Raw genomic sequence first — 15,883 nt, 5'->3', positions numbered from 1 at the left:
TCTTCTGGTTGCAGATAAGCCAGTGGAGGCACTAATTCCACCCTGCTTTCCTGCTGGAGTTTATGGGCTTGCCACGTCCCAGGACATATCCATCAAATAAACTGTAATCAGAACAATTTCAGTAGTGTTTCTTCACTATTTCAAATATTTTTGACAGAAATGTGTTATCAAGCTATTGCACAAGTGAAAGAGCTGGCAGCTAGAGATGGCCAGAGGAACAGCTAGGATGGTCTGGAGGCAATAGAGTTCAAAGCAGAAGACAATTGATATTTTAAATTAAAGTTGCTGCCTGATACAGTAATTTAAAAATAAATACATTACTAGTTGAATAGGCTTTAGGGTGTTTAAAGCTTATGTGTGCAATGCTGCACTTCCCTGCTGATCAGGGAATTTCTTTAAACCCCAGCTTTCATGAGGGTAAAAAAAAAGTCAAATATCTAACTATCTTGGTACAAGAAAGATCTGAAAGTGTAAGTCTTTATTGTGACAGTAAATAAACCGTGGTAAGACAAATAATACATTTTCAGTCTTGCAGGGACAGTTAGAATAGTAGTATGTAAAAAAGGTGTGTGCTGCTAGTATGTCTTTTAATATTAATTGTATTCCAGATGTCTTTTCTTTTTATGTAGTCAGCTGCATTCACTTACATATCCCCTTCCAACATTTTGAAATAGTGACTTAGCTCAACAACCAGTTGTTCAGAATAATCAGGCTGTTACCCCACCCTTCCTAATGCAATGCAAAAATCCATTATTGTGCTTCATAAAGAGAAAATGCCTTAGGTTTTGTATGTACTGTGGATGTAGAGATGCAGTGTTTTGCAATTAATAAGTTACAATAATGTATTGAGATTATGTGTGTTAATTTGCTCTCATTGGTATTTTAGGAAGATTGCACCTGCGTGAAAAGAGGCATTTTATTTCTGTCATATATCAAAAGTTTTCAGACAATGATATAAAACAGTGCATAAAATGGAAGGACCCTGATGTCAATCCCAATGATAGATGTTCTTATTTAAAGAAAATAGAGGGATTTTAAAAAATTCTTACTTTATTTAAGAGGTTATGTAAATTTTAAAAGAGACTTGCAGCATTTTTAGTGATTTTAGAATATCTTGAAGGCAACTTTGTGTTGCAGTTGCTGGCGGGGCTTTCAGTTTGACTTTCAGGAACATGTTTAATCCTCCTGAAGTTGATAGAACAAAAAGTCACATATCTTTATGGGGTAACAGGAAGTGTAAGTGTCTGCAGAACTGTCAGTAGCAGAAAATGACTATCCTTTGCTTCAGAGCAACAGTGCAAATCTTGATTTAAATCTGAATTCCAGCACAAGTTAAGAATTTCAGCAGAGGTTAAAATAAAATGTTAAAATAAAATGTGAAGAAACTCCAAACAAACAGAAGAACAAACAAACAAACAAAACACACACAAAAAACCCCACCAAAAACCAGAAAAACCTTTTTTATTTTTCTATCTAGGAAGAATTTCATTGACAATTTGCTGTATGGTCACAGCATTAAAATAGCAATGATTAAAGACTTCAACTTGTACAACAAAGAGCTGGGATATTTTCATTTAAATAAATTGATACAATAATACATTCATTTATTAAATTAAGTTAGAATAAAAAGAGGTTGGGGCTAAATATTAATGAAAAACAACAAAAAACAGGATATATTCTAAATTACTTTTGTTAGCCTGTAGATTCTGATTATGATTGTCAAAAATGGGGGTTTTTTAAGGGTTTTGGTGCATCCTTCTGTTTTTTTTTCCTGTGAGATATTCCTACTGGTTTTGACAGTAATTCCTTGATTCTGGGTTTGAATGTCTTATTTCAGGACAGCTCTTAGAAAGCCCAACACTCTTTAATCTGTTAAGTGAAGAAATCCAGGGAATTTAAGACTCCATAAGGATACATAAGGACTTTTCTGTGCACTGTGTAGGCTCTGTAGGCAGCTACAGATGAAATGAATGAAAAGGTAGTTACCTGAGTCTAGTTACTGAGTGGGCAGAACTTTAGCATAAAGGATGAGGATAAGGGAAAGTTAAGTATTTTTTAAGGGTAATGTTTCTGAAACTTCAGACAAAAAAAAAAAACAAAAAAAAAAAAAAACAAAAAAAAAAAAAAAAAAACAAAAAAAAAAAAAAAAAAAACAAAAAAAAAAACCACCTCATCTGCTCATTTATTGATTTCTAGAAACACTAATGAGACGTAACAATTGCCACATGTCTACCACAGGGAGAATGTAAGATTCCTGGTGCAGTGACTTCATGAGATGTCCAGCTTCTGGACACACATATAGTACCTTCTTTTTTTGGAGGTGTTGTCATTTAGGGCAAATTTGGTTTTGGGCAAAAAACAATTCCTAGATCCCTCCAGGGAGCAGACCTAAACAGCCCCAATATACAGCACAAACAGAACAGACAATTGGGGATACAAGCGTCATAAAGTTATCCTACAACAGGAGGTTGTTTTTTTTGTGACAGCTAATAAAAACCTTCAGTACACTGGTGCTTTATGGTTGAAACTCACCATTAACCAGATAAGCAGAGTAGTTCTATGTTGCAGTTACAGAACCTTTACAAGCAATTTTATAGCAATTTTGAGTTATTTGCTAGCCAGCTGGAGTGTGTTTCAAGTCCTGCAGGCTTATCAACCTAATCAGATGTTTCAGTGTGAATGCAGGACTTCAGGTGCCAGAAATCCCACTAATTAGTTTGTGCTGTCTTCTGGTAACATCTGGAGAGCATTTTAATTGTCAGTGGTTGGCTTTTCCCTTTTTAATTGGGTCTCAAACCAGTGTTCTTTATAACTGGTAATGATCTATTACCAGTCAGTTATACCAGACTGTTATAGATTGCTATCTATTCTATAGCAGTCCATTGTTCTTTGGAAGGTTCATGTTAAGTTTATCCAAGTGTATGTATGTAGGCATAACAGACTGAATAGCAAGAAATACATTACATATTCAAAGCAATTTTAAATTTTCCACCCTTTGTATAATACTATGTCTCTAAATTACCTAGAATTATGTAATTGACAACTTTGGTGAATTTAAATGTGAATGCTAAGCGAAGTTGTATGGGAAAAAAATCTCTGTAATAATTATGCTGCCTTTCCTGTAGAATTAGCTTGAACCTATGTAAGTCAGGATGGCGTACATTTTTATATTTTGTCCCCTCTTTTCTGCTGATAATGCTTTTTATTTTTCTGGTTTACTTCTCCCTAGCCCACAGTCTATTTCCTTCCCAAGTTTTCTTTTCTCTTTTCCTCAGTGGGATGATGGTGTCACTGTCTAGCATTCCTTTTGTTTCTCCCTGTTTATAGCTATCTTAATGACTTGGACCGCATAGCAGATTCCACCTATCTGCCAACCCAGCAGGATGTACTCAGAGTTCGAGTCCCAACAACGGGGATCATTGAATATCCATTCGACTTACAGAGTGTCATTTTCAGGTAGGAAAAAAGTTTTAGCACCCACTTGCTTTGTTTCTTCTGTTTTATTTTACATTAGCAATGCCAAGTAAAGATATTGGATTAAAGTACATAAAAACAATTATTCTGTTTCTTAAACTTCAGCTTGGCCAATTTATCTTCATGTAGTTGTTCGCATGTATTTAGGCGCTCATGTTAAAGATGTCAGAAGGATCAAAGACAATTAGGTCTGTTATTTTTGAGAGTAGTTTTTACTGATAGAAAATCTGCAATTTGTCTTTTCAGTAATATATATCAAAGCTTCACTGTGCGTAATAATCTGAAAATACAACTGTATGTTCTTGTCATTCATGTGAATTATGGAATAAAAAGGTACTATTTGTGTAGTTGTTTTTTAGAGAGAGATCACCCTACTTTAGTGCAAGTACAGTTGTTTAAAAAATAACTATGGAATTGTAATTACAAGTTAGGCACCCATGGTTACACTGAGGCATAGGATGAAGTGGGAATACGTTGCAAGCAAGCATGAGTTTTGATTTTGGCTATCAAAACCTTTAGTGGATACGTACTTCTTTCTATTTGTATGTTTAACATGGGGCTTTAACAAGTTGTAGATTTTGATTCTGATGTGTGGTGGGAGGAAAATGTGGTCCACCATCTGTTTTGTGTCTGATGCACAATATGTGGGGCATACATTGGCAACTCATTGCTCATGGGACCTTTGTATCTCATAATTCTGAGGGGTTTGATACTCACAGTAGTTCAAATACAGAAGACTCATCAGACTTAAAGCAAACATGATTAACTGTCTGCTTACAACAGATTTTATTAAATATCAGTGGAAAAAAGTCATTAAGAAAGCCAAACCAAATTGTGTTTTTAACTAAATCTCCTTGAGTTTTGTTGTGTTTATGGTTGGCTGTTTATCTGTTAAGGTATTCATAGAGTTGATGTGGTTGGTAATTTTGCAGAATGGTGGATGTAGGAGGCCAGCGATCAGAAAGAAGAAAATGGATACATTGCTTTGAAAATGTCACATCTATCATGTTCCTTGTAGCACTTAGTGAATATGATCAAGTGCTTGTGGAGTCAGATAATGAGGTAAGCAATTGTCAACAAAATCCATGAGTTAAAAAAAAAATCATTTTACAGGTCCATTCCCAGGTGTTTTCTAAATGCATCTACAAGCAATCATGCACAGCTAGTGCACAAGGGAGTGCAAAGCACTTTAGGAGTCAAAGAGGAGGAAGGGTTCAGTCTTCAAGTAGGGCTAAGCTGATCCACTCCATGAAGGATTCAAAGTCTCTATTTTGTGTTGAAGAGGAATATAGTTGAATACAGAGATATATTTTTCTGTTACTGTTACGAGCAAAGGCACAATAATAGGTGGTGTAAATGAAGACAAAATTTATAGATTCCTAAGGAACAGACCCTAGGGTAGTAAACTCCATTCCTTTGACTTATAGCCCAGGCTGTATATTGTATTTTTATTTCAAAGAAACCAAGAGAAGTAAGCAAGTGAGTGGGCTGAAGGTTCAAAGTACACTATCCATTATTTTGAATGCAGTTTTGAATGAAGAATAAGGATGATCTTTTGATGTTGAGCGTGCTTTGTTTCTCTTGAGGGCTCTTTTAAGTTCCTCATCAGACTTTTATGAATTTCACTCATTAGCACTGTCCTGTGCAAATATTTCAGCACATACTTCAAAAAAGCTAGATAAGGAGAACATTTGACAATATCTTCTTCATGGCTGCCTACAAGTTGCATTGCTTAAGACAGTGGTTGCCATAAAGTAAAACAGGTGTCCCTGGACAATCACATTTTGTATGTTGCAACTTTCTTTTAGGATTAATTTTTTTAAAAAGCCTTGGAGCTCTGGAAACTTCTGTGTTTGTAGTCTGTTATTATGTTAATTGTATAATTATCTGTGTCAGTCAAAGCTGAATTTCCAGAAATTGTGATGTGGTCTGCACCATCTTCATCTCCTGTAATTTTGGAAGCTAGACACATATAGTTAAAAAGCAGAAATCCTTCAGATTTGGTTTGTTTCAAGTCAAACTGGAAATGTCTGGTTCTTTTTCTGTTTGGGTTATTCTTTTTTAGCCACAGAGTCAATACACAAATACTAAGTATTTTAATTATACAAATCAAAGCAAAATTTATTGGAAATTGCATAGAGAAAAATTAGTTAGGGTCATTTTCAAATACCATTCTAACTATCCAAAATAAGCTTCATGGAGGTCAAAACCTTCTTGCAGGTGGTTTTTATATCTCACTACTGAACTCTTTATGTTTCTTTTTAACAACAGAGGAAAGCTTTTGAACATTTTTGACTTTTAGTTTTAAATATATTCCTGACTTTATTTCAAACCAGTTTTTGTTTTCCAGTAATACGTACATAGCCTAGTAGGCTTTCCAGCACACTTAGGCTTGTGTTACTCTTTAACTCTGGAAAGAATCCAGACACCTGAGCACCAATATAGGCAGCTTAAGTTTTTGCTTTCAGGAAACTTGTAGCCTATCTGTCTAGATTTTGTTGGTATGCCAGGACACTGCCTTCTTCCCTTCTTTTTCTCTCCCCTGTATCTCTAAACATTGCAGTCCCAGAATTGATGGAAAACTCTGTTTATTTATTCCACATAAAATAAAGCATAGTTCGTCTGAATGTGGATGTGGCAGAAATATGGCTTTAAATGTGTTTGTTGACACCTTGAATTAAGAAATTCAACATGAAATGATATTTTTGTTCTTCACTGAGGTCTGGCAAGCTCAGGAAAGAGGACAGTGATTTAACATGAAGACTTTGGTAACCAGCCAAGAGATACTTTTGACACTTAGCTTTAAATTGTGGAACAGTATTGAAATTTTAGCACCAGAGTGGAGGGAGTGTGTGTGAATGCTCTACTTTTTTAAAATGTATGCCATCAGTGTGATACTAGGATAGGATCTAATAATTCTTTGGTCTGTGTGTCTCACACTGAAATTAAAATATCTGACTTGACAATTTACAGTGTTCTGCTATTTCCTTCTCATTGCTTTCATGGCCTGATTAAACTATGATTTTTGTAAGGTGGCCTACTTTCTTTTTTTCTAATTAGTCCACTGAATATTGCCTGAAGTCTCATTTCCTGTAGTACATTTTTACAAAGAAAAGTGTAGTGTTTAATCATTTGTGTCTTCCTTTTTAGTTAATACAGTTTTTCTTTACATTTCATTAATCATTTACTCATTTTCATGAGTAAAAAAATTCTTCAAGAAGTTCTGTTTTCTTTATGAGGGGTGGTGGTACTTATATGACCTTCTTCATTAGGAAATAAAGACTCTTGATTCTTATTTTAAAATGTAGTGCCTGATGGATGGTCAGTTGTAAATGTGTTTCTTTCCTTGTTTACCTTATTCGACAGAAATACATTTGGATTATAAATCGGATGAGGTTACAGTTAGTTGGGAGTCTGTGTTAGTGTCTCTTGCTGGATATATGTGGAGCTGGGAACTGTTTGTATTTTTATGCCCTTGAAGGAGTTAAGAATTAAAAGTTCTCAGGAATATAACTCTTATATAAGGGACATACATAGACATAGATAGAAAATAACACAAAAGTTTAGACTGCCTGTTATTCAGAGACATGTGCAGGATAACTTCTAAATGACACAGCCATGAAATTGCACTTCCATGACAAATATCTGAGGAGTTGGGAGCTTCAGTTCTGAAAATAAGTTGCCTGGCTGTCCAACTGTATTTTAGCTGTGATTTCTCTAACAGGAGATACTCAGACTCAAATAGCATCTCTTAGGTGTATGTGTAGATTGTACGTAACTTGATTTTAGTGCATAAGTATAAAACAGGAAGAGCCAGGAACAATGGTATATTTTACCAATCCTGCAAAAATTTCAGTTGATGTACAGTCATGAAATACTTTTCTTCTAACAAACACAAAGGAGAGATAGCTAACTGTTCCAAATTCTGCCCTTAATAAAACAGAAAGTCTGTCTAGGAAAATGAGGACAAAATTTGAAACGGAGAACATAATACGCTAATTACGTTAATAGTACTGTAAATTAAGTAAATATTCCATCAGTCTGATGTGATGTGACAAAGGACAACATGTTGTAAATTAAATTAGATGTTTGACCATTTCAGTTTTTCAGAAACCTCAGTAGGATTAGAGATGAGATGAAAAATGAAGAAATCATCTCTCTTTTAAATGGATTTATGATATATTATGTCTTGAGGGTCATGCTCTGTCTCTGAATTATGCCAGCAAATTTGGAGAAATTGGCAGTTTTATCAAATGGCACAGTTTAGAACTTTTTCTTATGTTTAAAATCAATTTACTTTTTTTAAATAAAGTACTTTTTTCTAGATTTTCAGGATATGCTGCATATGAATATATAATAGAATAGCTCCTTTCAACATATTAAATCTCAGCGTCTCACTGCAATAATTAGAAAAATGAGTTCCAGCTTTGTAAGAGAACCATAACCACACTTGCATTTAAGGAAGAACTGGAGACATGACAGTATATCTGTAAAATAGAGCTCCTTAAAAAACTGGTTTTCATTATCTTTGCACAGCTAGTTAAGTACTTAGAAACAGCAAAATAGAGAACAGTGTTTATTGAAGGTTGTACATATTTATTAGTGCACTAGAAGTCTTAAGGTACTTAAGATTTCAAATAGTTTGTATAGCTCCGTGGTGGTTATATATATATGTTTTTATATTTCTAGGGTTCTTAGAGCAAAACCAGAAAAGAGAGAACACAATTTCCTCAGTTCAACTAAATTAATTAAGTGATAGGCTAAGTGAAAATTAGAAATTTTCTAAACTATCAAAAAGTAGATGCTGTCTTTCCTGAGATATTTTCAGAGGCTGCAGAGCAACAGGGGCATTGGACAGCATGAAGTATGCATTGATAAAAGATGATTTTTATATGTAAATCATTATGAGTATTCTTAACTTTGCACAAAATATTTTGGGAGAAAATGCCAGTTCAGATTATTCTCATCAGAGATAATACATTTTGGTTAAATTGTAAATGTGAAATTCTTACAAGATTGGAGGTAAATTGTGAACCTCCTTGGTAAGAGGAGATTGTTCTTACGTAGAGTACTGTACCTTTTAAAAAACACCATTTGTTTTAAAGCACTTTTTAAGGTCTATACTATGTCTTAAGAAATTATGTTTGTTTTAGCTGCAGCCCAAATTGGTAACTTTACATTATAATGCCATGGAATTTATCTTAAAACTGGAGCACCTCCCCTTCCCTTTTATCATCAAACTGTCACTCATTTTTCATTAAAGTTTTAATAAAAGTACCATCTGCTTATAATCCATGTATTTACAGGTTTGATTTACAGGTTGATTACAGTTGTTGTGGAAAAGGATTGTAATGTATGAAGCAGGCTTAAGAATTCTGAGATTTTAAAATAATAGGAAAATTTGGATTTTTTTTGGCTTAAGAAATTCTAGACACATTATCCTATAGGTCTTTTCCAACCTAAACCGTTCTGTGATTCTGTGCCTTCAAACTCTTGTCTTATACTGCCATTACTTCCTGCCTGTTCTCCTTTCACATGTTTTAAGGTGTTTCCCAGGATCTGTCTCTCCTGAGAGCTTGGCAAATGCTGTATTGCTCAATGGACATTAAAAAAAACTATGCCATAAAGATAATTTCTCTATTTTTTGTCCATTGGCTTTCACTTCCTTACAGTATGGTTTGTCTTCTTTAAGGATCTGCTTCATCTAACCTGGTATGATAACCAGATTGAATGTTTTTTTGTTCCAGTCTTGATCGGTCCCTTTCAAAATATTCTAACATAGATTTTTGCATGAGGTGCAATTCTCTTCATTTTGAACTGCAGGATTCCTCAGGAACTTGTCCAGGCCTGCTCCATTGCACTGTGATGTGACATACAGTGGTGTAGCAGCCAGACATGTGATGACTGCTGCTGGCACTGGTTGAGAATTCTGCTGCTGTATCTTACGATCTCTCATTCTGTGTTCAGCATCCACTTGTCTTACAACTTTTTATCCTGAATTTACAGACTTCTAAAGCAATGGCTGTTACTTAGAAAATGCAGCTGTGATCCCCCATCAAGTCTTCCAGGTTTCTGAAATGTAGAATAGCAAGTTCTTTTACCAGTACCAGATGTTTACATGGCAGTAGCAGTAGGAAGGCATAGTTTTGTAATTTGAGATGTGAACAGAGCCAGTAGATATGAAGATGGCTCAAGCAACATTTCCAATAGCCGTTGCACATCTCTTTCAGGAATTCAAGGGGTCTCAGACAACGTAGAACATCTATATCTCTGGAACACAATAGATGAAAGGAAGAAGGGACCCATTTGACTGAGTCTCTTATGGAAGCAGCATGGAGCTAAATACCCCAGGAAGAAAGTTGCTCTTAAAAATGTTTTGTCCAAAACATTACCAGCAGGGGATCATTAAAGTGACTTAATAGTCTGTAAATACAGTGGCCATCAGTAAACTGTTTTTGACTTGGTGTTCCTATATCACGAGGGCTGAAAGCAGAATTGTTTGTTTAGAGAGGTAGGATCTCCATCCTGAAGAGAGATGTTCAAAGCTTGACTGAACACAGCCATGAGTAAAATGATACGATTACAAAGTTTTTCCTGCTGGGAGCAAGGAGTTGTACCTGGTGACTTCAATGAAAAGATCCACTCCAGTGTAATTTCTTTTTAGATTATAGGAAAAATGTATGAGATGTGGAAGGAAGGGAGTTTTGTTTCCTTGGGTAGCATCTCTGTAGTCATGTCAAAGTTTTTCCATAGCTTCTTTAATACCCCTGAAGACTCTTTCTTTGTTTGATGGTAGATATCTGCATTAATGTAGTTACCTTCACAATACTTAATTTACACTGAAGAACTATCTTGCAATTTTATGAGATGAAGGCAGAACAGGATATTAAGAAAATTAGGACTTCAGCATCTCAGCCACAACTAGACATTGAAACTGAACAAACTTTATAGAGTGGTTTTCTGCAAAAGAGTGGTTTTTTGTGCTTCAAGTAGCTGAATAAAGTCACTGTTCTTTTGATGGATGGAAAATTCTGTCATTTGTAGATTGCGCCATGGAGAAAGGATTGATGTTGCTTGGTTTGTTAAAAAATATTCTGGTTAAAATCTAATCTATTAAAATTACATTAAAGTAATTGCGTGAAACCCAGGATAGGTATTTTTACTGCTAGCTCATTTGTGTTTATACAGGTGTGGAGATGCAGGCACACATGCTTACATTTTGAATCTGAACAAAAGTACATCTGCAAAACAGATGAGCCTAGATGGAACTTGTGTAGTGTTCATTTGTGTAATACATTAACAGGTGACAAATTGGTACAGTGTTGCAGTCACACTATTTTGATGTGGGCAAAAATAAGAAATGGCATGAGGCTGCGCAGTTGAGAGTATGTTTACTCTTCAAAGAGGCAATTATCTGAACAATATATTTCATTTTTTCATTAGAAGTCTCATGCTGTTCTCATCTGGGCATGCTTCTACTTCTCTTCCAGCACTATGTTCCTTATTCACTGGCTAGTCATACATGGCTTAACATGAAGGCTGAAAGAAAACAATTCTGAGATCAGAGGACTTCTGTCTTTCTACATCATAAATAAATGTAATGCTTTGGTTGGCTGGTTTTTTCATCAACAGCCAACAATCCAGAACAATTGAGCATATGGCAGAGGCATAATACAAACTCCCAGTTAAAAATAAAAGCCTCAAATGGTCTTCATACTTATTTATTTAATTATTTTTTTCCCATGGGAAATGAAATCTCCAGAACTGATTGTTTATTTGGAAACTTGAGAAAATAGAACATTAACTACCTTTGCCAAACTCATTGCAGATATGTTGTATCTGTTCATACCTGTCCACACAAATGCATATTTATTTTTGGCTTGTGGATAAAAAACTTTTTGAATGTAAACTATCAGTGCTGGGAAAGATTTGCATTAGGAAGAGTCAGAGCCTTTCTCTTTTGTTGAAGTGGATGGTTCATAATGGAAATATAATGGAAATGGTGGGTTGGATGATCATAGAGAGGCTGCTAGAAATGCTGTTTGTAAATGTTGCTACTGGGAAAAAAGTGACTTTTATTCCCTCCTCCCCTCTCAATAACTGGTGTCAGATCTGTCCAGAAAGAGCTTCTGTCAAGGATAATTTGATTTTAAAATATTTTCACTCATTTTTCTCAAATGTAGGTATTTAAAAAATAGTCAATTCTAGCATTCATATTTTATCATGAAAAATAATTTAAGAGCCATTTCAGCATTTGAAAAATACTTGACAGCAGTACTTGAATCATGTTTTATGACTACTCTATAGACCATTTTTGGTTTGGACAGTGTTTTTGATGGTTGTTGAACATGTTGTTTTGATGGATTTCAGCTGTCACTTGCTTCCTCTGTGTCTCTACTGGATGCATAAGATTGCCATGTATTTTCAAGTGCAATGTTGCAAATTTAGTTTGTTGGAGAACTGACAGTTCTTCTTCCAGGTGATTTAAAAATAACAGTTCTTACCTGCAGAGATGTCTTCCCAATCCTCTACCAGAAGCTGTTGTTTTCAGGCTAGTTTATGGAAAGATTGAAGACAGTGAACAAAATAAAGGAATTATTCCTGAGCTCTGTTTGAAATGGCCTCTGACTGCATTTGTGTTACTCATCAAAATATTTATACAGCCATTGCAGTTTTTACTTAGATGACTAGTTACAGCAGTAGAGGTGCAAGATTATACTTCATACTGGTGGCAAAAATGCGAAGCACTTCCAGTTTTGATACTGTATTTACTTTCTTACATAGTGGAGGACTCTGCACTTACCTCTCATTTCCTCTACTCTTTCCCAGCTTTTGTGTAGCAGCTTTATTACGTTTTTAGCCAAGAAATACACTGTAGGTCTTTCTGTACAGCTTGACATTGCTTCTATGAAAATTATGACTGGAACTCTTGGATAATGGAGACATTCTAAGTTAATATAGAGTTGTACATAAAAAAAAATTCATAATGAAGAGTTTTTGTCAACCAAAATAATAGAGTCCATTACAGTGACACTAACCTTCTGAAATATTAACCTCTGTGTTTTCTGAAGCTCTCTTGCGTCAGTATCTCATTTTCTACAGTTACCATCTCTTGACTGCCCTCTGACTCAAATAGCCATTTTTGCCAGCATACAGCTGGGTTATGTACACAGAACAAGTTGTTCACAAAAAAATGCTTGTTTGTTTATCTCCTTGCCACCTTCTCTCTCACTGCATTCCAACAAAACGTAGTTCTCAGAATCTCTGAAATTCTGATTTTTTTTTAAAGACACTGCTTAAATTTTTAACAATTTTTTAAAGAGAAAAGTAATTACTTTGTTTTTCATTTAGTATGTGAGTTACAGTACACCCACTAGATGCCACTCTAGATAATCATTAGGACAGTAATGGGTGAAACTCCACTAGTGCTTTTCTGTTGTTTCAGATTATTATTTTACTAAGTGTTTTCTGTCAAAGTGCTGCTTATTAGCTGGGAAAGGCTGCTTTCCCTTCACTGGGTAGCAGCTGATACAGCTCTTAAATGCTGTTTTAGCACTCTTCAGATATTCTTCAGGATCTGACAGCTGAGTGTTTATAAATTATCCCAGTTTTGTTACTTCTCTAATTGCAGGAGTAATTGCATTTTTTCAGAGCAGCAGGTGGCAAAGAGGATTTCAGTATTGACAATCAAACTAGAAACCCATAATTTTAATAGGAAAATTGAAAATGTACATACAGAAATAAAATTGGAAGGAAGTATATTCCTTTTTAATCCATTAAAACTTAATGAAGAGTAAGTTTGCATGTGGCTAAAAATGTGAGAAAACATAGTTCATACTTCTGGTTGTATTTGTGTTAATGGTTGACAGTTAGGGAAAAACTTTCCAGCATAAAATCTTTTATATAAGAGGTACAAGATAGTAAGAAATCCCATTTTATTTTTGTTTTCTAAAAACATATTTCTATTTATAAAACTGAACAGTCATGTGATTCATTAGTAAGTACAGTGTTTTTTCTTGATATCTGTTGAAGTATTAGGATAACTTTGTCCAAGATTATGTAACCTGTTTATAGTTAACAAGTTCACTATTGGAGTATGTCTGCTGTATTTCTTACTCTGTTTCATAATTATATTTTTACATTGGACGAGCAACTCTGTCAGGTTATATGGAAGATGGAGAATTTTACACTGGCATCTGTACAACCTAACAAGAAAAATAGAGGAACAGCTGGTGATACCAATATGTTTTCATGCACTTTGGGATTGACTGCAGACAAAAGCTGACCAAGGGAAGTTGCCCAGGCCAGCAGATCTTTAGGGGTGGTGAAAAAAGTAATCCTGCTGCTCATTTTCCACATGCCAAGCCAGGGAGGCAATGATGAGCTATTGCTGCTGTTGAACAGGGGTTGCTGTTGAAGGTAGGCTTCACTGCTGACATTGGGTGTCAGCTACTGAGAAAGTCTTGAGCCAGATCCAGCTGCGCATTTCTGTATGTTATGAATTCAGGTTTCCATCTGCAGCATTTTTTGTTGAAGCCGAAATATTTTTCTGGAAACAGCTTGGTGAGATAGATCTTCCTGTTACATCTGACAGAAGGTCAGATCCTCGATGCTAGTCTTCCTATACTCCTTGTAATCCTATCCCTACTTCTGGTAAAAATCCTGTAACATGAAACTATCTTTTACAGAAGAGATAGTGCATCCTGTTTTTTCAGAACAGTAGTTCAACCATATTGTCTTGTGAGTAATTAAACTGATTAAAAATGGCACATATATTTAATAAAGCAAAAGAGCGAGCATGCAAAGAAGTGAGCAATCTTTAAAAACAGAAAACTAGTTTAAGACAAATTTTAGAAGATAATAAGCAGTATTGTTGGAGGAATTAAAATTGGCATTAAATACTTTGGCATAAAAATTGTTTTCATCTGCTGTGACATCCATAAAAGTTGAATTGCCCTTAGTTCAATAAACAGAGATGAAAGACAGCAGAAAGTTAAGCAGAGATTAATCATTTTAATTAATCACTTCATATTTTTTCTTAATCAATCAATCATAGTAAAATAAAATAATGAAACCATTATGGCTTTTTAATTGGTTATGGCAAACTGAGGACCTGTATTTCTTTATACAGGCAGATAAAATTTACTTTAAAATCTCTAGGCCATCTTTCAATTCCTACAAAACATCTGCAGACTACACATCTAAATGACAGCATATCAAAATGTCAGTTCACTTTGATTTCCCTTTGAAATAATTTGCAAAGGGTTTATAAATACAATTTCATGGTCACCTTGATCTGTTGGTTAAAGCATGAAGGGCCTAGAGCCAGTGTCTTTGAAGGCAGTGTGAAAGACCTGAGGTTGTTTAGTCTAGTGAAGAAGACACTAATACTTGCCAACAAGTATTTCTGGAGTTGCAGGTGTGCCATGGAGCTGAACTTTTTGAGGTGGACCATATAACAGATATAACTACATTATGTAGTTCCCATTGCCTTTTCTTAGGGTCTTGTTAAGAGAAGAATATAGTATGTTGAGAAGAAAATACTCTCTTACTAACAATTAGTCTAAGGAGTTAGGCTTTATGCTCAGCTGTGTTGACATTAGTGTTTCTTTCCTTTCAGAGTGAAATCCTGGCGCTGTTGAATTCAATGAGTCATGAGATCTGATTGCATGAAAGCAAATGTTTTATTACGCTACATTAGTTTCTCAGTATATAAATTCATCTATTTATTTTCATGCACCACGGCAACATGCAATAAAGTTTAACAGACTAAATCACCAACTTTTACTAAAAAATTGAATTAGTTTACTAGGGGTTTTTGGTGTTTTTGTTTTTGTTTTTTTAAATATTTGGTTTGAGTTTTTAAAAGTTACCATTTATGTTGACCACTCTAAAATGCAAGTTAATGGAAGTAAATATACACTTACAGCAAAACTGTCTTGAGTTATCTGACAGATTGTTGTATGGCTCAGCAACAGCAGAATGTGCAGGATTCATGTTCTTGTTGTACTCTGGAGCCCCATTTGGTTGTGAAACAGTCTATTTCGGGGTGCTACAGCTTTAAATAATAGTAATAATAATAAAAGGAGTGAGTTAGTTCCTGTGTTTCCAACCATGTTTTCTCTGGCTCTGTATTAACCACGTCACATCAGCCTAACAGTTTAGAACTAATTGAATTGTAACGTTATTCCAGAATGACAAAAGAGTGTTGTAAATAGAAATAACTGTAGGCTTTGCTGGTATTTCAGCTATAATGCAAAGTGGCTTCAGGAGCAGCTAAGGAGTTAAACGTTAATCCAATGAGCTTGTTACCAAAATCGGTAAAAATACAACTCCTTAGCCCAGTGTAGAATTAGAGAAGCAGGCATTCTTTATTCGGCCAGATACATGGGGAGGTAGCTCCTCCAAA

At 35.0% G+C, this 15,883-nt stretch overlaps 1 protein-coding gene across 1 annotated transcript in view; it reads left to right on the top strand.

Moving 5' to 3' along the window:
• The window catches only part of LOC310922770 (guanine nucleotide-binding protein G(q) subunit alpha-like), a 114,000-nt gene that overhangs the window by 85,044 nt on the left and 13,073 nt on the right, over window positions 1-15,883 (top strand). Inside the window, exons 4-5 of the mRNA XM_083883573.1 lie at window positions 3,328-3,456; window positions 4,407-4,536. Of these exons, the coding sequence (XP_083739699.1) occupies window positions 3,328-3,456; window positions 4,407-4,536 (259 nt within the window). The remainder of the gene's footprint in view (window positions 1-3,327; window positions 3,457-4,406; window positions 4,537-15,883) is intronic.

Source organism: Zosterops lateralis (genome assembly GCF_965231275.1).
Source record: "Zosterops lateralis genome assembly, chromosome: Z".
Lineage (NCBI taxonomy): Eukaryota > Metazoa > Chordata > Aves > Passeriformes > Zosteropidae > Zosterops > Zosterops lateralis.
Note: the sequence above shows the minus strand (reverse complement) of the source record. Positions and strands in the feature narration are given on the sequence as shown.